Source organism: Macrobrachium nipponense, chromosome 33 (assembly GCF_015104395.2).
Source record: "Macrobrachium nipponense isolate FS-2020 chromosome 33, ASM1510439v2, whole genome shotgun sequence".
Lineage (NCBI taxonomy): Eukaryota > Metazoa > Arthropoda > Malacostraca > Decapoda > Palaemonidae > Macrobrachium > Macrobrachium nipponense.
In genome coordinates, this window is record NC_087219.1 from 27,776,741 (window position 1) to 27,801,583 (window position 24,843).

Sequence of the window (24,843 nt, forward strand, 5' to 3'; positions counted from 1 at the left end):
GGTTACGACGGGTTCGGCTTACGATGTTCCGAGGTTAAGGCACTTTTCAATTATATTCATCAGAAATTATTTCCAGGGTTACGATGTATGTTCCAGGGTTATGACGCCTACAGCTCTGATCTGGCACAAGAAATATGACACCAAAAATGCAAAATAATCAATACTTGAAGGTTTTTTTTATCTAAAATGCAATAAGAATGCAGTTTACTTAGTTTTTAATGCACCCAAAGCATTAAAAGTAAGGTTTTCTTAGGATTTTTGATGATGTTCCGGCTTACGACGATTTTCGGGTTACAACGCGTCTCAAGAGCGGAACCCCTGTCATAACGCGGGGACTGCCTGTATATATACACATATATATGATTGGGTACAGCATATACATTACAGTACAAAACAGACACCACACTATGTACTTACAAATGAGTTACATCTGGCTGTTTGTACGCTGAATTGTCTGCTAGTTGGTTAATGTTCTCTTCCTGCCTCTTTAAGTACAGTATGATATAAAAAAAATACAGTACTGTAGGTTTTCCATCCTAAAGCACAATACAGTACTGTCTGTACGGAATAGGAGCATAAAACAAAATATGAACTTATGGGTAGTAAGGAGGAATGCTCTAAATACAATGTTAATATGCAATCCCATTTGTTTAAATCTCTGAATGCTTGTAAGCTGAATGTTCATAAGCACTAGTGTGGTATCTGTACTCTCATTTTAATAACAGATGGACTAATGGTATATATAACTATATGTAGTACAAGACCTATTCACAGGCTCTAAAAACTTTTACTACATCTTACTCACACATTCCAAAGTCTGGTAAAGAATCGCCTTGGACCAAAAACATACAACTTCAGTAGAATTTCCATCATGAAGAGTCCTAAGAAAATCCATTCGGCCGTACTATCCCAGCTGGACGATTTGGTTGATATGCCAATCACAGCTGCATTGACTAAAGTCAGCACATCAAAGAATATTTGAAAATACCTGAAAATGTATTGGAACATACTTTTTATTAGCAGCTTCTTTTTACTGCTGGTATTTCTCCATTAATGATGTATTACATTTTAAGTTACAAGCTTACATCAAAAAGATTTTACAAATTTAAATCTATTACTTAGAATTAACCAATTTGAAGCATACAAAAGTCCACATGATTAGTTCCCCTCAAAATTACAGAACAACAATTAGCTAGTGGCACTGCGCATGCCTGGGCAGATTCCCAGGTCTAAGGCAGCCAAAGCACTGACCTACTAGGTACCACAGATTGGGTGGCAGTTTCCATTATTATGAGTAATTGATGATACATGAAGATAAAATGGTAAACAAAGACCTCTGTCCTGTGGACAAAAATGTTAAAAAACCACACTAGATACTAGAAGAGAAAACAAACAATCACTTAACCTTACATGTAGCTGATGAGAAAAGACAATAGATTCTCAAGTGCTACAATGCAACAAAGACTCCTTACACATTTACACATCAGAAAAAATGAAGTAAACCAAACTGAAGTTCAAGAATAAAAAAAAAAAAATTTAAAATCCTTAGGCATTGGAACAGAAAACACGATGCCAACTCAATAATCATATTTAATGATAAAACAAATAAAGAAAAGGGAAGTCTGAAAAGCCATCAGAAATATTCAAATCCAGAACACTTGACCAGAAGGTATTATTATTACGTATTGTTATTCAGAAGATGAGCCCAATTCATATGGAACACGCCCAAGGGAGCAATTGACTTAAAATTCAAGCTTCCAAAGAATATGGTGTTCATTAGGAAAGAAGAGAAAGTAAAGGGAAATACAAAAAGAAGAGATCTCACTTATTTAAAAGGAAAAATAAATTAACAGATAAAAATGTATTAAAATGCAAGGAGAATAGCATTAGAATATTGCTGCATTGCATCTTCGTGTGATATTTTGAAGTTCCAATTGCACAACATCCTCTAGGAGACTGTTCCACAGTCCAACAGATTTAAGGGTTCATAAAAAATGCAGAGACTTACCTATGCTTCACAACCCTACACAGAAACTGAGATGGCTTGGAAGCATAAAGAGAAGGGAAAAACTTCTGAACCCATATCCTTCGGTCAACCACTTCTATGACCTCCACGTTCAACAAGTCAGCCAACTTTAAAAATTCGCCTCTATCTGAAATTTTATGGAAAGATTTCAGTTTAGTAACAAACAAGATTAGTATTGGCTTTCATGTTTAATAAGGCAATTCTAAGCCGTATTGACATCTTGGTATGACCTTCATAATAAACAGTAAGGAGGGAAAATGAGATGAACAGTTACTGTAACAGTTATGATATGCAGTCCACTCATCTATAATGAAAGAATATGGTCCACAAACTGTCTTGCATATCAGTCACCTATTACAAATAAAACTTCTTATGGAAATCAGCTTATATGGTCAGTATATAATATAAGATTATGCTTAAGGGTGAACTATGGTTTCGGTTACACACTAGTACTGATACATACATATATATATTAATAAATAAACGAAAACTTCAAAATATGTTATGTCAAATTATTTCAATCTGAGGATGCTAAGCTTGATTGGGACGTGAGGTAGTCAATATGGAGGATGGAGATTTAGCCTAGTTCTCACATTTACTTGGTATGTGCATGAGGCAATAATTCACGCTTAGAAATTATTATATAACAACAATGTCTATGATAAAATATTTGTTCTGGTAAACTTTTGGAACTGAGATGTATAACTGTAGTGGCATAGCTTTGAAATGGTTCAGCATAGAAATAAAAACAAGTCAAGGTTAACCAATATGCTAAATTTTCTACCTTTTTGCTATAAAAAATTCTATAACCAAAAAATCAACCAAAATACATAAAAAGGTTTTGCCGTAGCAAATTCCTATTTTTGGTAATCGCTGTTAAATCCTCAAAGAGTTACCCATGGTGACCAGACTAATGTCAAAGAATTCTCTTTTACCAAGTCTTGTGGCTGGGTATTGTAGTCGTAATGATAAACATTAAAACGTGATGGAGAATAAATGGACTCAAGATAAGAGGGCACTTTCTACTATCATCAGCAAATGCTGACCCGTTTACCTGCATCAAAAAACCTGTAAAAAAAAAGGTGGCTATACACACATGCGCCATCATATTGTTTACATACGACCAGAAATGGACCAAGACGCCATTACTTTCAGCTGGTCAGTGCACGATGATCCCATACCCAAATGGCATGCCTTTTTGTCAGGGAAGTAGGAGGGTTTGAGGATGCAACAGTGACTATGTAACTACCAAAAATACATTTTTCCTACATCAAAACCTGTTTTTCTAGTGCAGTCGCTGTCTTGTCCTCAAGGAGCTTTACAAAGAAACTGACTGGTGACGAAAAGCTCTCAAATTTTAATTCAAACAACCCAATAACCTTTCTGTTCCAGGGTCAAGCCAAAAATTTCAAGGCCCCATTCTTTACTCCAAATACCTTGAGGTTTGGTAGCAAAGAACAAGAAACTAAATGCAAACTTATGTTTTTAGGGTGAAGTTCTGACGTTGACTTACCTAAGCATTCGGAGTATGGTTACAGTATTGTCAAATCATCCCCAGCAATAGTTAGCATACCCACCAGTTAGGAAGACCCGTGGTTTGCTGCTGTAGCACCTATGGGTCAGGACTATCCATGCCACTAACTGATACACAGTAGTAGAATTTCTTTGAGCTTGTGGGAATAACATTGATAGAGTACGTAAAGAAAGAAACAGACCTTCTGGGATGTTTGCCATAACCTCTAGGTAAACCTTTAAGTGCTTGAACTGGGCATAATGTTTTGTCTGCTAAATTTTTTACTTAGAATAGATTTCCTGCCTAAAGGATTTTCATTCTTGACCAGGAATTACAGGCCAGAGGACAATAGTAATTGATGGTCAGCCGTTTTCGTGATGTATCATCCCCTTCTAAGAGCGCCCAGTTTGCTGATACGGGCTCTTGATGCTGATGCAATCAAGAAGATTGCCTATTGTAGCTTGTGAGTTGTGGTTAAATCAGGTCCGCTGAACTGAGGGGGGCTGATCGAAGTCTAAGACCTTGTTCAGGGACCAAGTAATTGGAACCTTTTCAAAAGTGGGTCTTTGTAGTGAAAAGGACAGCAGAAGGGCAGTGACAACTTCTATACTACAGCCAATTCCGAATCCATGAAGCAATGGTTCCATTAATACTGCCTTGTATGCCATGATTGTTGTAACTGCAAGGTATTTGTCTTCAAAAAGGGATATAAAAATTTGAATGTGTTTCCATAGAAATTCTGACTGGGCTCTCAGTATGGATATAATCTAACAATATCTTCCATAGGGACTAGTAGTGCTGGATATATGAGGTCTGTAACTTTTGCACTAGGTACCTAGCAATGTTGGGCTAGTCATTTTCCCGGTAGATAATAAAAACAGCCACCCCCCTTATTGGTGGTGTCAGTTAACTGCGTTCCGGTCTTACGTTGATTGTATAATGACATCGTAAACATGATTTTCAGCAACATGACAAATTTTTACCCAATTTGTATTTTTCATAACTTACAAACCTGAGGTCTTAACATTAGGATAAATACTCAGCGCCAGCTGGAAACCAGTAAAGTTTAAAATAATTGTGTACGCAAGGGACTATTGGCATCTGTGCTTAGTCACGAGACATGTGGAGCCACCCACATACCCCTCATTAACTCGTGACCCCATTAGGGTTTGTAAGTTATGAAAAATACAAATTGGTTAAAAAATTTTCATTTGTTCATATACGAAACAAACCTTCGGTCTTAACATTAGGATAGACTTACTCTTAGTGGGAGGTAAGTACTATTAACCAACTGGGAGTTTGCCACCTTTGATCAGTTTTATGAATACGTACCAGAATTCTACAAAACAACTGACCAGTATTTCTGAATCTAAGACATATATGAATATCATAGAGTCAGACTTCTGGGTTCTACACAATGTCACAGTTCATTGCGTCCGAGGAAGATAAGAAGATCTGTTCTCCTAACAAACCAATTCATCCACTCCTGTAGGTTTGTTATCATTCCTCTCCCCCTTGCTAAAGAGAGGAATGTCCTGCTACTGATAGGTATCTTACTGATACTAACCCTAACAGTATGGCCACTTCACTCGCCTGTACCTTGTCCGTTCCAGCTTATGATGGTACTCTCTTCTTACTGCCCTAAGTATAGAAGGAGACAGAAATTTGAAAAGGAAAGAGACCAGTTAACTTCTCCATTTCACATTCATACCATCATCTTAGACAAGATACCAACTGACCCGCCAGGGGTACTGGATGAGTTACACCATTTGTTGAGCAGCCACCAAAGGACCCAAGGAAATTGTGTTCAAGGACCTCTGGGCAACCTTATATATATACATGAAATTGAAAGTGGTTTTTCATAACAAAGAACCCACTCTCAAATTTCAATGAACAGACAGACACCTCCTTAACATTGCTCAATTTTGAGCTTCAATATAGTCACAGACCAACCCTCACGATCATTTTAACAGATATGTTCTTAAATGCCAGAAGGCCCATATTCCTCTGATGACCTTCTCTTCTGTATAACCTCATTGGTACAACTTGACAAACAAGGAGTAGGCTTGACCGATCGCCTCTGTTTGGCCTGTTCCTTTACGTCTACCACCTTTATGTTCTAGGTGACGTAGTTCTTTCTATAACCACAGAGTACTTTGACAAGTCAAAGCCAGCCCTGCTGAAGGTCCCTCACACATACTCCCACCGTACAGAGCGTGGCTAAGAAATGTATCTGCTATCATGACCTGTGCTGCATTGACTCATTATCCCGGATTCTGGGGCAAATTGGAACTGATGTTCCTAACTATTTTTGAGTCTACGTCAAAAACCTGGTTATTGAGTACTCTCACTCTACCAAGGTCAGAGGAAGACCCCCATTCACGGTCAGTTTCCTGTAACGTGACTGATGTATGTGCCTGGTGGTAATCCATCAAGTCTACTCTGATACAGAGTGTTTTCACTTATCAGATCGGAGTTCTTATGTGCCCCAGCCAGTTCACTGCTCCTGATTCATCTGAAGATTACTCAGTGTCAAGTGATATTCACATGCCTAATCACCAGTCCAATGTATATCACCATACATGTAATTACAGAGGGACTATCGGTAAGTGGTTTATCGGTGCCAATAAGCTGTTAACGGCGCCAATAAGCAGTGTATTGGTGCTTATGACGTCATAAACACCATTTATTACCATAATTATCAGTGATTTTTTAAATTATTGGTGACTTTCAGTTATTGGCCCTCAGCCAGGAACAGAAACCCCCAGCCGCATCAGGGGGCTGCCTGTAGTTATTAAAAAATCCATCCGTTAAAGTAATGAGAACCAATGCCTGTCTGGCCAATTTGGGGCTATTAAGTAAGGTGTTCTTTTGAAGGTTAGGTGTTTGCTCAACACCTTTAAAATCTGGAGCAATGGAGGGAAAAAATATGTCCTCTATTTGTTCCAGTTTTGTAGGAAGGAATATCTTGCTGTTGCTTGACTGGCAGTTTGTGATTCTCATCTGTGACAAACAGGTGCACTTCCAGTGGTTATCTAACATCCACTCTGTTAAGGTTGTCGTTTTCCTTGATAGGGTCTACTATTACATTCAGAGACCCCGTGAGGTAAATTGCAGACAGGTGCCACTTCCTTGCTTGCACCATCGAAGGATAGCTATCATTATCATACCCAGAGGTGAGCGTGATCCCGACCTCTTGATGTAGGATAGTGCAGTCATGTTGGCTACCAAATGTGTCTCTCTTCTGGAGGTTTGAGTTTTTTGAGGGACAAAATACAGCCATCAGCTACAGGAAATTCATATGACAATTCCTCAGAGTAGCTGACCACCTCTTGACGATCCCCCCCAAGTGCGCTCAACTTGTCAACGAGGCCTGTGGGTATTGTTACCCATTCAGGCTGAGGAGTCAGAGTGACCTATTTTGCCAGAGATTCCTTCCGGGACCAAGGCTGAAGTGTCTCCCCAACTTTTTTAACCCTCAGGAGTCTTTTCTCCTATTTCTTTAAATTACTATTACAAATTTTGTAATTAAAGTTTAATCATTATTATTATTATTAATATTTGAAAATATTAATAAACATAGTACATACTATATGTACCATAGAAATTCTCTCATCTTAGTGAGAGAGAGAGAGAGAGAGAGAGAGAGAGAGAGAGAGAGAGAGAGAGAGAGAGAGAGAGAGAGAGAGAGAGAGAATTTAATTATTTAATTTACACACAAAAGTTTGAAAAAAATTGAACAAACAACTTTGCAGGTTTCTCCAGGGTTAGAAAATATTGCATTTGCGTTCGAGTGTCTGTGAAATACTTGTGTATGATAATTAGCTAGGTGCCTATGAAAAGTTTGCGCTATTGTGAATTCGCACAACTCGAATCGTGTAAGATTGAGGTATTACTGTGCTTGCTCTGGAGCTTGGAAGAAGGATAGGCAAAAGAAGCTTTACCTGACTTCTGCTTATTTGGCAACCACTCATTAGCTTCCTGCAATACTCTTTTCTTTTGGCGGACTAGAAAGAACCAACTTCGGTAAACCAGGCCCGACTGCCTTCCTATCCATTACGGATATAGAAGGGGATGACGAAGAAGCTGGCTCAAAGAAATCTAGGTAAGTAACAAGCAAAAACTTTGCAACTCAAGTAGGCTGACGACGATTTCGAGTCTTGATCCTCTTCTTCCTCTTTGGATGAAATGGGTGACAGACCATCGTCCTATCCTTTAGAAGCTGTCGATTTCTTCATGAAACCATGAGCTCTTGAAGTTGCAGTCAGAAAGGTCCCAAAGATGACTCATCTAGTGTAGTGCTGTGGCGGGAACACACGCAAAACAACAAAGCAAGCAAGCTCCAGTTACTTTAATCGTACTGGCTGACACATTTTCTCACAGCCACACTTTCCCCTTTACATTACTTTTTATGCAGTACAACTGGCTTACCGAAATACAGAACACACAAAACACAAATGCATGTACTTACCTCAGACTCCAGATACTCAGGGCTAGGCACAGTGCAGTCCGCTGGATATAGGCTGGGCTAGCTGAGACACAACCACCGCCGAGAATCACAACACAAAAGAACAAACCAAGAACTACAACCATACAACAATTTAACAACCCAACAAATCACTGTGCAGATGAATACCAACAGCTCGAAACAACCCGACAGCCATACAACAACTCGACCCCCAGCACCATAAACTGCCAACACCAACACTGTCCCCAACCACCAACTCACAGATACCAAAATGCACAACCAGCACAACCAACCTCTTCAACTTCACCACAACCAGACAGACACACACACAACAACCTTACAATATCAAAATCAATCAAATCACACTGTATCAACTGACCATCAATGGATAAAACTGCTGCCAAACAAACTGTTTAGTACCGACTCTATGACTTCACAGACTTCCTCATTTCTTCCGACTCTCATAACAGACACTCGCCACTGAAATACTGGGCAATCGCCAGAACAGACAATACCCACACGCTTACGCCCGCCATCAAACTACTCTCACCAATTTTGCTCTCTCTCTCTCTCTCTCTCTCTCTCTCCTCTTTCCTTCTCTCTCTCTCTCTCTTCTCTCTCTCTCTCTCTCTCTCTCTCATGCAACCCTCGAAGACGTTGTCAAATTTAAATTACCATCTTACTCCTCCATAGTGATAGTCTTAGAAGTCAAATCAGTGGCAATCAAACAACTCTTCTTAAATGATGAGCAACATGCAAGTGAGAGAACTCATGTTGAAGGAGGCGAACGAGACGAAAACGCTTTTGACAAGCATTGAAGAGAGTTGATAGCACAAGAGTGGGTACTTTGTTCTGAGCGCTTTGCCACCAGAATGCACCTGTCGCCAGACAAATCTTGATTTTCAGGTGACGACTGGCATGAAACTTGAATGAACTGATATGGCACAAAACTACAATATGGTTGCGGACTCCTGTGCTCCTTCGACTTCTTCACTGTTAGAGTCCAACAATCCACGAATGAGGCATGTCTCTTTAGACTTACATGACGGAGAAAAAACGCATTATGCTTACATCCACCCCTTTCCAATGGCATTCATTTGAAGCCCATGAGTCAACAGGCTCAACCCACTCAATGATTGCCCGTGGGCAAACACCCCCGCCTCCCATCAACATCTGGTATGCCTTCTCCTGGGTGCAGAGGAGCAGGACAGTGACCTTTATCTAGGAGAACTGGGGGGACAGACAGCCTTCTCCTCAGACAACACTGACACTAGGCACTTCACTTATCTTGGCACTGGTCGATTGCTCGACAAAGGAACAAAATGACAACCCCAAATTCATGGTATAAAACTCTAATTTCTAGTCCATTTTGGACTCTAAGCTGGCAATGAGTTAAGATTGGAAGCATGGGATACCTGGACTGGAGTTAGTGGCAATGAAATAGGAGGACTAACTATAGGAGAGATGTTAGATAAAAGAGGGGAAGGAAAACTAGACTTCTTTGCCTCTAAGGGCAAAGGAATTGCTTCAATACTAGATGTTCTTTTGGCCCTAAGAGCCGCCTTTCTATTCCTATCTTTTTCCATCTTCTCTAAATGGGACTTAAAGTTCTTCCAAGCCTGATCATCTAAGTCCTGACATTCAGCTTAAGTTAAGTCTTTGCTACATTCCTGGCCCCTTCACTTCACGTACTTGGAGTGCAGATCATAACACAGCTTAACCATCCTAGTTTTACAGCCTTCGTTGCAAAACCTAACTACTGTTGAACTAGACTGACATATTAACACTAGATCTTATTTAGCTAAATGGAAGCTAAAAGCAGCTAACAAAGGAAACAACCACCAAAAGAGTACTTCACTTATGTGAAAAATGATTTACTAATTCTCTCTCTCTCTCTCTCTCTCAATTACTGAGATGTATGTTTTTTGCCATTTCAGAACCACAACTAAATTCCATGCCACTACATCAGGTCTTGCAAGTTTCAATGTTCCAACAGCTAAAAAATTTTCTTTGACATTAGTCTGGTTACCATGATGCTCTGGTTAGGCCATGAAAAGGGTAGCTACTTGAGGACAAGACAGTGAATACACAATGGAAAAAAAACATTTTCTTATGTCACAAGAAAAACAAATAAGTTCCATTTCTGGTGACATTATTTGCTTTTAGATCATTCTAGATCCATGCAAAATGATTTAGTAATGACAAGCATCAAGTGCTTTCTCTTTAGCAATTGTTTCATTTAGACCATTACTGGGAAGTTATCTTAAAAAACAGAAAAATCATAATTTTTGAAAGTTGATTCTATTTTCCTAACTATACAAACCTGAGGTCCTTTACAATAAAATATACTTGCAGGTGTAGTAGCTAGAATACGGCTGTTAAATTCTTGAACAAGGTGGTTAGGCAGTAATTACTGCCCGGTAGGCAGGGAGACCCGCCTGCTTGGATGTAAACAATCCAATTTACTTGTGGCCCATGTTTCAGATTGAGGCGTGGCATGAGGTGGGCAATTAATGTAAAGGACCCACCTCAGGTTTGTATAGTTAGGAAAAATACAATTTAATTTTTAAAATTGTGATTTGTTCCTACACAATAAACAAACCCTCGGTCCTTTACGATAGGAAGACTCACTGTTTGGAGGGATGAATCTGAGTGTGTCTCTAGAACTGACTGGGGTTCAGCACACCTGGGCAATTCCTCCTGGTCGGAAGAACGAGGAGTGCCCTACCTCTGACGTATTCATCGGAGTCTAAGAACTGCAAGATCAAAAGTCAGACCTCTGGGCCTTTTCAAAATGAGTGGACAATTGTAACTCATACGAAAACACAATGAAGAATATAAACAGAGGCATTAAGACAAAGATATAAGATGTTCCTCCCTTATTGCCTGCATCTCCTTCTTCCCCTTGCTAGAGGAAGGATCAAAATTCTTTCTATGATTCTGATAAGAAAAACAGCAAGGAAACTCGATTTGTACACTTACTGCATCAAACGCCCAAACAGCCAGTGAAAGTTCAAGTCCTATTCTCAGCCTGAAGGAAGAGAAGTAGAAGGACAAGAAGGGGGATGTTGTTGAGACCAGTCACTCTCACATCCTTCTTACTTCTAGAACTGCACATCACAGGTGAGATGCAACTTGTCATCTTGAAGGAGCCAGGTAAGCATACACACAGCTTTGAGGATCCACCAAAAGTCCAAGGAAAAGGTGTTCCAAGGACCTGTGGGCAATTACCCAAAGACAGAAAGACATAAAGTGGTCCTCATGGAACTAAATCTGTCTTCCAGCCCCAACATATTTTTCAGAGTGCGATGCAAGGACCAATCCACTGTCACTGTGTGCTCTCGGGAGGAGCGTGCAGGTGACATAGCTAACTGCAGAGAGGAAGCTCACGATCTCGCAGGACTCAAAGAAAGTTATTTCCTTAGACACTTCTCCATGGCGAGCCTGTAGTGGAGAAAGGAAATCCACATCCAATGAAGGGTGTCAAGTCTCCGCAGGTCCAACAACCCATTAATAGGACAAAGTAATGATTGATCTGGATCAATAAATACAGTCCAAGGCATAGAGGATCATGAAGGATTCAACCCGTCAAAACAGATGCAGAATGATTCGATATCCAAGACAAAACTCTGTCTGTTGAATCTCGTAAAGGCTCGCATATCCCAAGGGAGTCAAATGTCATCCAGAGGCCTGAGGTCCCTGGGATGGCAAGACAGAGACAGAATGAAGTTATACTTTTCATGATTCTGACAGAAAAGTCCCGTCAGTGATGCAAATCAAAGAGGACGGTCCTAACCCCTGAAATTTACAGAGGACTGAAAGAGAATTTAAGCTCTTTCATTGCTCTTCAGCAAAAAAGCCTATGCTTGCAATGAAGGCTGGAAGTCTTTAGCCATGTAAAACACCGAGATGTACTGTTGGCAAGAACCACTTCTTGAGACTGCAAAGGTAGGTTCACGGAGGAACCCTTCTCTTACCATGACAACAGTGCTGTTGGGGCAGATAAGGTCTTCTGACATTTACTCCAGTTCAAGGTGAACTAGTAGTTCAACACTTTGCAAATTATAAAATGTATACAGGTGGTGTTCAAGTTACGATAATTCAACTTACGATAATCCAATTTTATGATGGGGTTACCAATTAATGCTAATACAAGAATATTTTGAAAATATTTTAAAATTTTGCTTGCAACAGGTGCAGGCAGCAATGTACAAGAGGGAGTGAGAGAGACCAAATTCCAATAGCCTAACTTTATCCCATCTTCTAGTTAAATAAGTTCAAAAGCAGAAAAACAGAATGATGAAAGTAATTTTTTTAACATTATAATCGTTGCATAAATGTGTACAGCCATGAACTACCGAACGAGAAACAACTCTTTTGCTAAGTACAACTTAATTGGATAATAACATCCATTTGGCTTGAATTTCAACCCTCGTACAATAGTGAACAATTACTGTAGTTATGTTATAAATGATGTTGTAATAACTTCATTTGCTATAGATCAAAGATCAGAAAAGAAAATACTGTTAAATTTAAACCAAGTTGCAGCTGAAGCTGAGAAAACTGTTCAAGCTGCTAATGACTATATCATGCATTGGCAATAAGGCTAAAACTCCCGTAAACTTATGCCATCAAACAACCGTAGATAACTCTGAGATAAAATAATTTTAGTCAAAACTACTGGGCTTGAAAGAACACATTTTACTGTTTTTTTCACATCGATAAAAGATAAATAACATGAAGCTCACATTACGAGGAAATCCAGTGAAAACAGTGTATGGAATCACATAATTTTCTTACATAAACATAAACATCCCCCCACCACAATCTTTTGACAAAAAAAAATTTAATTCACAACAAGATGTATTCAAGTCGTATTTTGACTTAAAAAAATGTCATATAACAAAAAATGACCTTGTCTCATATGAGTAAAATACTTAAGATATACTTTTATGCTAACTAGAAGCAGGAAAATTTGCTCAGAATTGAGTTAAATATGGCAAAATAAGCTCTTATCCACTATCTGTCATCAGCTGATTTCCAAACCAACACACTGACAGCTATGTTAGTATTTTATAATACAATAATGTTAGAATACATATATTATTGGATACAGTGAAGTAATGATTAAGTTTTTAAAAGATTCATGGAAAAGATGCATATGTTACATTTTTATTTTATAATTATATGCAGCCATCAGCAGACTGACATCGCTCAATTAAACCAATGTCGGACCGAATCTGATTCTCGTTTTGTGTCCAATTTTTTTTTATACTGATACATATAACACAGTCAGAATGCATTGAAACTCTAGAATTGCCTTATATCAATAAACAAATAGATTTGCCATAGTATATGCTAGGCTAACTCTTTTTTTGCTTTGGCACGTTATATGTAGGCGGACGTGTTGGAGGTCTCTCGCATTTCTTCACTGAAAAGAAGGGTTTTTCGCCCTTGGTGATTATACCTCTTATAGTAAGCAATGTGTTAATAGTGTCTCCACGTAATAACCGGCGTGTAAGCTGGAGAGTGTTGTGCAATTGCAGATATACTAATATTCTTTCTGCTCCAATCAGTGCCTTAGAAATCTTTCAAATCACAGCTACTTGAGGCCTATTGGTCCTGAGAAATGGGTAAAAGAATGCTGTGTATGTGTTAGTGCTTGACCCTTCCCTTACCACGAAAATGTCATCCGACCAACCTCCAACCGTTGCGCAAGTGACCCTGGCACCTACCGGTGCCTGTGCCCCACACACAAGTTCTGTACTCGCGAACAATTCTCTTTACTTTATACAATACCAATCGAACAGTTTCAACGTCGAGTCTGCTATACAATCTGTCAGTGATGCCTTCTCCGATGAGGAAATTAATGTTGCATATGCGAAATGCAAAGATCTGATACCAGAGAGCATTCTCAAGGAGCGATCCGCGAAGAACTTGTCCTCTCACAAGAAAATATCATACATCACTAAGTGGCTAAGGACCTGCTCGGTGGAAATCTACACCGATGACCCTTACAATCTGCCTCCAAAGGGGCCTGCTGACCTAAGCCTACCTGCGGTGTACCACACGGCAGAAAATGCCTTCCAAACAGCAAAATCTCTCTCAGAAATAACTGGAAAAAACTCGGAAAAAACTGAGGAGACAAATGATAAATCATCAAGAATCTGGGATGTGATCAAAGGACTACAGGAATCCCTAGACAGTCTTAAAACGGTGCAAACAAATAACCTCACACGGATATGGAATGTGATCAAAGGAGTGCATGGATCAATAGACAATCGCACAGATAGTCACCAGACTTCTATGAATGCGGCATCCAGTTTTTCCTCGCCTCCAAGCAACACGGACACGGAAGTACCCCCGTCACCTGTAGACCGTTCTGAGGGGCATGTTGGTCTCCCATCCTCTTCTCCCTCCCCAGTGCCTCTGGTGGAAGATATATCTCCGGTGATGATTACCAGCCCTCGTAATCCTCCCCACCCTATCTCTCCCGCCCAACCCCCCATCGTAGATGCAGATGAGAGTGATCATGAGGGGTCTGGCGGCTGGCAGATACAAACAAGCAGAAAGAAGAGAAGAACCTCTCGTTTGGCTGCTGGACCGGAGCCCAACATTCATGTTTCACCTCGCCCGACACCTAGGAAGAGATGTCACGTAGTAATTCACAATCTGCGCTCATCGGTGATGCTAGACGCCATTGTGGAGAGAGTCAAGTTTCTCACTGGCTCTGACCCACTCATCTCTCATGAACTCCCATGCAGAAGTAAACATAAAGTGGCTTACAGGATTACCTGCCTATTTCAACACCTCGATGTTCTTAAAGGCGAGAATTTCGGTCCTAATATATTAGTTTCAAGATATAAACTAATCCGGGACCAACCACCCCCAGGGGAACTTACTGACACTCCAACCAGGGTAATTTCCACCGCAAGTGCCAGCCAACCTCCCACGGCGAGTGACTGCCCACTCCCCCTGGCTAACCCCCCATCCACCCAAATGATCAGCGCATTCATCTCCCATCTTCGTGAGTAGCCATGGATACATTAAACATAATCTCTTGGAATATTTTTGGCCTCAAGCAGAACATTCCTCTCCTAAACATGTTCTGCAAAAACTTCAAAGGCATCATTGCATTGCAAGAAACGCTCCTCTGGCCACATGACCTTGCCATCTGCGATTCAATTCATGAAGACTTCAGAACCTTCTCGATTTCATCGATGCAAGTAACAGATCAAATCATAGCCGGTCGCCCGAAAGGAGGCCTTTCTTTCCTGTGGCACAAATCGTTAGACAATATGATAAAGGTGATGACCTAGAGGAGTGACAGATTGCTGGGGCTTCAAGTGACAGTAGGGAACTTTAAAATCCTAATCATTAATGTTTATGTGGCACAAATCGTTAGACAATATGATAAAGGTGATGACCTAGAGGAGTGACAGATTGCTGGGGCTTCAAGTGACAGTAGGGAACTTTAAAATCCTAATCATTAATGTTTATATGCCATGGGAAAATAACAATAATTTTTATAATTACTGCATGATTCTAGGGGAGTTACACAGTATTATTCAAGATTCTTCTGCTGATCATATTTGAACAATCGAGTACCTTAATTCTCACCCCACGAAACAATTTTATAATGAACTTACTCGCTTCTGTCAAAATCATGCTCTCCAAATTAGCGATGTAATGCTCCTCCCTCCCTCCTCCTATTCATATGTACATAAAAGAGCGGACGCCATTACAACCTCCTGGCTGGACCACTGCATCACATCTCCACAACTTCATGATTCTATTCTGGCCTGCAATATTCACTATGATCTTGCAACGGGCTACTATCACATCCCATTACAGGTGTCATTCAGTACCCCATCCCTCCCTAACGTGAACCCCCTAACTGATCGCCCACCAGCGGTAAACTGGGATTTTAAAAACCAACAGAAAACCAGATACTTTACGGCGACCACGGAAACCAGGTTGCGGTCAATAGTTCAACCGGCAGACGCCTTACTTTGTACTAACACAAATTGTAGAAATGACCACCACAGGAGGGATCTGAATGAATTCTATTCGAACATAACCTCCGCTATACTTGTTTCGGGCAGGACTGCCTATAGATTTTGTCAAGGTAATTCTCGTAATATACCTGGATGGAATGATTTGGTTAAAGATCTGTATACATACTCACGAGAAATGTTTTTACTGTGGAGGCAAAATGGTAGCCCCAGGGAAGGGCACTGCATTACTAATGAGACAGGCGAGGGTGCAGTTCAAACTTGCTCCTAAGCACTGCAGGTTAAATGAAAAACAACTAAGAGCCGATGCAATGTCCAGAAACTTAGAATCTGAGGATTATCCTCGTCTTTGGAAAGATATCCAGTCCTTAAATCCCAAAACTAAAAAGCTATCACAGAGAGTAGGGGAAGCAGTCGGAGAAGAAGCTATCGCAAGTATGAGGGGCGACCACTTCAACAATATCCTGAATTGCATAAATGATCAAGATTCCCGAAGGGATGTAGATAACCTCCTTACTGACAACATTTAATTTCACTTTGCAGACCGTATTATGCCAGGTAACATCAGCGATACCATAAACAGCCTACCTAATAACAAATCGCCCAGCTGTGATGGTGTTCCTGCAGAGGCTTTCAAATTCTGCCATCCGATAATTTACATTTTGCTAACTGCCCTATTCAATGTGTGCATAATTCACTGGTTTCTTCCAGACTCCCTACTCTTAGTTCACTTGATACCATTAGTCAAAAAAAAGCTAAAGGATGCAGCTGACCCTGGCAACTACCGGCCGATTGCAATCACAACAATCGCATCGAAGATACTTGAGTTGGTTCTCTAGTGAGACTTCTCCCCTTTCTACACACCACTGACAACCAGTTCGGGTTTAAAGCAAACCACTCAACCGACACCTGCATCTACATACTGAAAGAATTGCTGAACTACTACCTATCATCAGCCTCTCCTGTTTTCCTTTGTTTTGTAGATGTGAGAAAAGCATTTGACAGAGTAAACTACCTGAAGCTCTTCCTGAAGCTGCATAAAAGGGGCACACCCCTGTATCTAATTGGCATTTTACATTGCTGGTTCTCCACACAGCAATTCTGTGTCAAATGGGGTAACGTATTATCGTACACCTTCGGCTCCCTAAACAGGCTTCGGCAAGGGGGCATTCTCTCTCCATACCTGTTTAATACGTACACAGATGCCTTGAATGTCAATCTGAACTCGCTCCCAATCGGATGCACCGTCAGTGAAACAACTATAAACAACCTCTGTTACGCCGACGATATGGTTCTGATTTCCCCATCAGTGCAAGGTCTCCAACGACTCATCGACACTTGCCACCAATATGCAGTGGAATTTGATATAATCTACAACGAAACCAAGACCCAGTGCATGTCGCTGCTCCCGAGATTGCTTAAGCATATTACAGAACCACAAATTTTCCTTGGAAACCATCGGCTGGAATTTGTGCTCGAATTTCCGTATTTGGGTCACATTATCACCGATGACCTAAAAGATACGGCAGACATTGAACAGAGGCGTCGTAAACTATGTGCAACTGTCAACATGATTGCAAAGAGGTTTGCCTTCTGTCACCGAGACGTGAAACTGCTGCTCTTCCGCTCATACTGCTACAGTATCTATGGGTGTTCCCTCAGGACGAACTATACCCGAGAGACCATGAGACGCATCACTGTTGTGCACAATGACATTCTGAGACTCCTCACAAACACTCCCCGCTACCACTCCGCCACACAGATGTTCATAGAAAACCACCTGGACAATTTAAAAATCATTGTTAGGTGAACAATGTCCAGTCTGGTAACCCGAGTGAGAAACAACAGCAACTCGCTCATACAAAGCATCCTAAGGAGTGAAGCAAGAAGATCTAAATTGTGGGAAAGATGGGAAAATGAGGCTTTTGTCCCCTAAAGGACTTAATCTCTGTATTGGCAAGATGTCATCTGCAGATTTTGTCATTACATTTATTGCTGATATTTTAATTTTTCATTAATACTGTGATTACTATCAAGTTAAAGTTTTTTTTTTACATTTAATTTTTGTATTTAGCCTTCTGGACCTGACTAATGTAACCAACTAAGGTCTCTAGTTGAAATTTAAGTTATATAATATGTGCACTAACTGTTATTACTCTCAATGCATTTTTTTTCTCACCAATATTATTACTGTTATTACAAGTATAGTATTATGATTACTATCTTTTATGCTACCTCAGCTATTTTATGGATAGGTGCTGATTATTCTTTCTTTTTTTATCATGTTGTCTCATGTGTCTAGATTGTGTATGTTACTGCCTGTATTTTGTATATTCCATGTATATGGCCCTGAGCTGAAATAAAGGATATTATTATTATTATTATTATTATTATTATTATTATTATTAATGTTATTAAATTTCTCTTTGTACTGAACTATCATAAGCCAGTATGCATTGAACCTAAAAAATTAGCTTAAATTAATAATTATGTACCATATCGTATACGTATAAAGTACAGTGGAACCTCGACATACGAAGTCCCTACTTACGAAAAATCCAAGTTACGAAAGCAAAGACGAAGATTTTTTTGCTTCTGCATACGAAAATAATTCAGGTTACGAAAGGGTGTACTGTAAAGTCCGAGATTTGCCCAGACTGCTGAGAACAATTTTAAAACTCTCACGCCTCTAATTCTGTAGACTCGCACCATCCTCCCGCTCTCCCATTGGTTCCTGATGCTAGTCACTGCCGTAAGACCCTGCTCTCCTATTAGTCAGCATCTATCCCATCATACCTCTACATAAAGGTGTCGTTCAGCCACTTCGTCGCACCAGCATTATCATACGCACGCGGAATTCGTTTGTTCACATACTATACATATTTCATTAGTTAACGTAATAGTGATAGTGATAGTGATTTCGTTTTCTACTTGTATACTTTATCGTGTTGTGTGTGAACTTAATTAACTTAATTACCCATGGGTCTCAAGAATGTTGCTGAAATTCATGGAAAGAAGAGGATGCTTTCTTTAGAGACAAAGATGGAGATCATTAAAAAGTATGAAGCAGGCATGTGGTTGAGTGTGATCGCTAAGAAATACGGCCAAAATCCGCCGACGATAGGCACCATCCTTAAGCAGAAGGAAGCCATCAAAGCAGCTACACCTTCCAAGGGCGTGACTATTTTGTCCAACAAGAGGAGCCACGTGCACGATGAGATGGAAAGGCTGCTTCTTGTATGGATAAAAGACAAAGAAATCGCTGGCGATACGATAACAGAGACGGCAATCTGCCGCAAGGCCAGAGCTATTTTTGGTGATCTGATTGCCCAGGCCGAAGACGACGGAGGAGAAGGGACATCAATGCCAACCCTAGACTTCAAGACTTCTTGTGGGTGGTTTGATAAATTCCGTAAACGGACTGGCATCCATTAGGTGGTGCGGCATGGGGAGGCTGCCAGCTCAGACCCGAAAGCGGTCGAAGCCTTTATGAAGATGTTCGACGAGATGACGATCAATGAAGGCTACAGTTCTCAGCAAGTCTTCAACTGTGACAAGACTGGCCTTTTTTGGAAAAAAATGCCTCGTCGGACATACATCACGGAGGAAGAGAAGAAGCTACCCGGGCATAAGCCTATGAAAGACAGGCTTACGCTCGCACTATGTTCCAACGCCAGTGGGGATTGTGAAGTCAAGCCCCTACTTGTATATCATTCGGAGACTGACTCCTCGAATCTTCAAGGCCCACAAAGTGCTAAAGGAGAATCTTCCGGTGATGTGGCGGGCTAATGCGAAAGCTTGGGTAACGAGATTTTTGTTCATCGAGTGGGTAAATCTGTGTTTTGGCCTGACAGTGAAGAAATTCTTGGAAGAGAAGCACCTCCTTCTCAAGTGTCTGCTGTTGTTGGACAATGCCCCTGCTCACCCTCCTGGCCTCGAGGAAGATATCCTAGCAGAGTATTCTTTCATTAAGGTTCTTTATCTTCTGCCTAACACCACCCCTCTCCTCCAGCCCATAGACCAGCAAGTAATATCGAACTTCAAGAAGCTGTATACGAAACATCTTTTCAAGAGATGTTTCAACATCACTGATACCACAAACCTCACCTTGCGTGAATTTTGGAAGGAGCATTTCGATATCGTCATATGCATCCGACTCATCGATCAAGCTTGGCAAGAGGTTTCGAGGTGAACCTTGAATTCTTCGTGGAGGAAACTCTGGCCTGATGCCGTATCCGCCCGAGACTTCGAGGGATTCGACGTGGGTGAAGCCGATGCAGATTCAGAAACAGTTGACGATCCTGAAACTGTTTTGCAACCAGATTTTGACGATATCGTTGCACTCGGCCAGTCCATGGGGCTGGTCGTCGACGAGGACAACATCAATGACCTCTCAAGGAGCACCAAGAGGAGCTTATGGCGGATGACCTGAAGGAGTTGGAGGCCATGTAACATAACGTCGTTCAAGAAGAGTTCTCTAGCAGCGGCGAGGAGGAGGAGGACGACCCTTTGACAACAGCAGAAATTAAGGATGCTCTAGCTGCTTTTCATAAAGTGCAATCATTTGTAGAAAAGAGACACCCCGAAAATACTTACACAGGTCATATGCTTGCGGAGTTCGATGACATTTGCCTGTGTCGTCTCAGGAATATTGTGAAAAGCAGGCAGAAGCAATCTTCCTTGGATAGTTATTTTTTAAAGAGGCCTTTAGTAGTAGTAAGCAAACAAGAAGATCCAAGTGATACGAAAAAACAGAAAGTTGAAAATGGTGAAGAAATTGAAATTTTGTAAAAAACGTAAAGTATAAAAATTTAAAAAAAAATGTAAAAATCAAAAAAAGAAAGAAAAAAAAATTTAATTTTAAGTTTTTTGTAACATTAAGTGTTAATGTTTTCTGCCACTTGTTAATGTGTTTCGTAAAGTTTAGTGTTAATGTTTTCTGCCATTTTTTAATGTGTTTTGTAAAGATAAGTGTTCATGTTTTCTGCCATTTGCCCTCCTCCTCTGTTGCCACTTTCGGAGATCGCCTCACTCAAAAGGTAAGGTTCCACATTTTACTACATATGTACATACAGTACTTCTTGTACCATGTACACTAATACACTTTATTTACAGGTACATACAGTATATGTAGTTTACGTTAGGTATTGAACGGTCCAAATTGTTGTATTTCATTGTTTATTGGTCAATTTAGCTTTATTATAAAATTTACTGTGGTGTTTTTGTAGGGCTTGGAACGAATTATGCAATTTACATGTAAAACGGGGTTCAAGATGCAAAAAATCAGGTTACGAAAGCCGCTTTGGAACGGATTAATTTCGTATCCTGAGGCACTACTGTACTATACTGTAGTGTAGGCTAGGCTACCCTATATGTAAAGATGGTACTGATTATCCTAGTGTAGGCAAGGCTATATTTGAGATACCATTTTTCCAACAAATGATGGGTTATTTGGAACATACCCCATCGTAAGTAGGAGAATACCTGTACAGAAAGCAAAGAACCGCTGTATTTCTCTGCAAAATTATTCTGAATCACTGCAATGGCTTATGTGTCAATTGCAACAAAGCAGACTTGAAGACTTCTGTGAAACCCTGAGGTAAACAGAAAGATGGTAAAGAGTCTAATAAGACATATATCTCTGTCTGGTAATTCTTGCAATGGCAAGTGTGGAGCAAAGCACTTGGCATGAACCATACGCAAGAATTCCGAGCCAACCAGAGATCTAAGTCTGTGATGGCCGGGCAGAGAGATTCAAATTATCTAGAAGTTAACCCTCAACAGAGAAGAAACAATACCAAGACGAACAATATCTCAGTAATCAGGCAGTACTCTGCCCCTCCCTAGACTAAGTAGGCAGAGTTGCCTGGTAGTGCACCATAGATACACTCAACACCTGCATGTTAACCGAGGCAAGAGGAAAGATACCCTCTTTCTTGTTCAGTGATAATGCCAACCCTGTGGTGTTCTTGTCAAACAATACCACTAGGAGTCTCAAAATCAAAACTGGAATCTCTTGGGAAGCCTGAAAGGCTGTCCTGAGTTTCAGGTTAATTAAGAGAAGGTACTATTCTTTTCGGTCACATACTAGAAGAACTAACTTACAGATATGCGCCTATTACTTGGAAGGTGCAACTGTCACTAGGAGAATATACAAGTATATTCATAGGTTCCTATTAATCAAGCATCAGCCCAATTCTTCTTCATTTCGAGAGAGAGAAGAATAAAGACTGGAAGCAGACCTCCTTCATTCTCTAATGAAGAGAGCTAAGTTGAAGCTGTCCCGAAGTGAGGCTTCTACGGTAGTAACAGGACAGCAAAGATGACTAGTTCAGGTCAAACTGGCTGTTCCCAAAACAGGAACTGGAGAGGTGGGATTCAAACTTTTTAGTGATAACTATCTTGAACAGATTGAACGTATGTTCGGTGAGATCCTAAGGTCGAATCAGGAACATAGTCTTGAATTCGAGCTCCAGGAGTAGATTCCGTAGAGTTCCTCTTATTCCCTTGCTCTTCCTGGTGTAACCCAGGAAGTAAAGGGGGGAAAAAAGAGGGAAGGGTTGAATGTTCTAGCCAGCAAAATGTATTCAACTCGGTGGAAAAAGCTTCCTCAAAGGAGAGCGAGGTTCTCACTCAGCAAATAATGCATTCTTTTCCTAAAATTGGTTCATTCTCGTGAACAGAGCGATAGTTTAGCGGAGTTGAATGTGCCTAAAGTTGGCGAGAACTTGCCCCGTCTTGCTACGCATCTGTCTTCTCTGTGATCAAACCTCACGAACTGGACTACATAGAGAACCTACTCCTAGCTCCTCCAGATGTCTTGTCCCAAAGGACAGCGACATCGACCATGGCGCATGGCTTTCACATGTGGGTCCGAGTCGCCAAAAGCGGCTCATCCCCTCTCTTGCCCTGCGCCACTGTCATGAAGGAAAGAAGATTGTCCGTCACTAACTATGGATGTACGACCCCATTTGGAGACTGTATGCTCAGAAATATTGGCAAACGAGTGCCCGACACCACCCCATTTCCATAAGCAGCGCCCTTGGAACCAGAGACAGGAGAACGAACCTGGGTCCAAACTCCTGGGGCTCCCGAGACAATATACCCTAGGTACAGCATTATGGTTCCTGCTCCTGAAGGAGCAGATGAGCTGATGAGAGAGAGTCAACTGCTTCCTCCCCAGGGGAAAGATACAGAGATAAGCTACCTTCCTCTTCGTAGGCTAGAAAGCCTTTGAAGAGAGAGGTAAAGTCAGACAACGAAGACGAAGACAATGACCCCATCTGTGAAACTTGATAGTCTGACAAGATGACACGAGGAAGGGAGGGTGCTGTGCCAAGGCAAGGAACTGCAATGATCAAAAGCAGAGAGTTTGCTCGGCAGAGCTGGGCTGGCTGAGCCAAGTCGAGTGAGCTGAGCAGATCACCACCAAAATAATGAATGGTAATCATCAGCAAAGAACTCTCACTTATTCCCAATTAACTGTTCTCCTTTGAGGCCAAAGGTCCATGAAGAAGAACAAAGAGGGATTCAGTGTCTGCTGTCCTACATGTTTGGACCCTAAGGTCCAAGACAAGAGGACAGGACTTGACCATTCACCCAAGTGTTGGCATGCAGCCCCAAGCTGTGCATAAACCCAAATCAGACTGAAGAGCAAACTCATCTGTACTGGTAAACCTCTGCCTCCCCTGCCAAAGCGGTCGTATTGCTGAAAGGCCTGGCCTTCAAACACTTGGTTGAAGGCTGGGGAGACAGCGTAGGAGGTGGAAGGTTGAGGCTGGGGGGAAATCACGTAGATGGGCTGTGATTGAGCCTTGGAAGTAGAGGGTTGGGCTGATTGCACCAACGGAACAGCCGAAACAGCCTGGGTGAAGCGTTGTTGTTTTTTCTGGTAAGGCTGATAACGTTTCGGTTTCCTTTGAGACTTACCTCTTGCTGATTGGTCTTGGCGTCTCTTTGCAGTGAGACCCCAACGATCCTTAAGGCTTTGGTTAAGCCTTGTAGCTTCCGCCTGGACCTCCTTTACCATTGAATCAGGAAAGAGGTCTGCCCCCCAGATGTTGGATGAAAGCAACTTATTCGGCTCATGACGAATAGTTGCTTCCTGGAGGACATGTTTCCGACAGTTAGTTCTGGCTGTAGCGAACTCAAACATGTCAGACTGGACTGTTTGGGTCAGTGACTTGGTGAGAAGCTTAAAGAGCGGCTCAGAGCCGTAAGAAATAGTCGCTACTTCTGTCATTGCCATGGTATTAATGGACCTGGCTAGCCTAGTCTTGGCCTCAAATTCAGCTTGAATGAGGCTGTCCGGAAGCCTAGGCAGCTTCTCACCAAACTGATCCATAGCACAGTCTGGCTTGAGTTTGCCCGCCGAAAAGGTGTTGGGTAGATCTTCCCACAGTTCTCCGAGTGAAGGGAGCAAAGGAGATGTGGGGTCTGCTTCCCTTAGCTGTGGCAACGACTCCCCCTTCTGGGCCGCTGGAATAGTGACCGTTGCTATTTTGCTGAGAAAGGGAAGAGGAGTTCCCTCCTCCATCGTAAAAATGGTGAAGGGACTCTTGAAGGCTTGAATCCTCGTATTTGAACAATCCATGTCCTCTAAACACCTGAGCCATTCTCTTTGAGCCTGGTCACGTGAGTAGAGGACTGTCTCCTTAGGGACTTTGTCATCTCTAGTCATGGCTGCGTCAGTGAGTCTGGCGTAGCCAATGAACGGTGGTTGGAGACCCTCCGGGTAGAACTCGAAGAACTCAATCCTTCGAGTACCACACTCCGGCATGGAAATAAGACCGTCCTGGAAAGGGGCGTATGACGCCACCCT

At 41.3% G+C, this 24,843-nt stretch overlaps 1 protein-coding gene across 5 annotated transcripts in view; it reads right to left on the bottom strand.

The window, feature by feature from the left end:
- Nucleotides 1-24,843, bottom strand: part of LOC135203053 (two pore calcium channel protein 1-like) — a 734,396-nt gene that overhangs the window by 70,725 nt on the left and 638,828 nt on the right. For all 5 annotated transcript variants that reach the window (XM_064232644.1, XM_064232646.1, XM_064232647.1 and 2 more), the window contains 2 exons: nucleotides 2,009-2,153; nucleotides 806-988 (listed from right to left, as the gene is read on the bottom strand). In XM_064232644.1, the coding sequence (XP_064088714.1) occupies nucleotides 806-988; nucleotides 2,009-2,153 (328 nt within the window). The remainder of the gene's footprint in view (nucleotides 1-805; nucleotides 989-2,008; nucleotides 2,154-24,843) is intronic.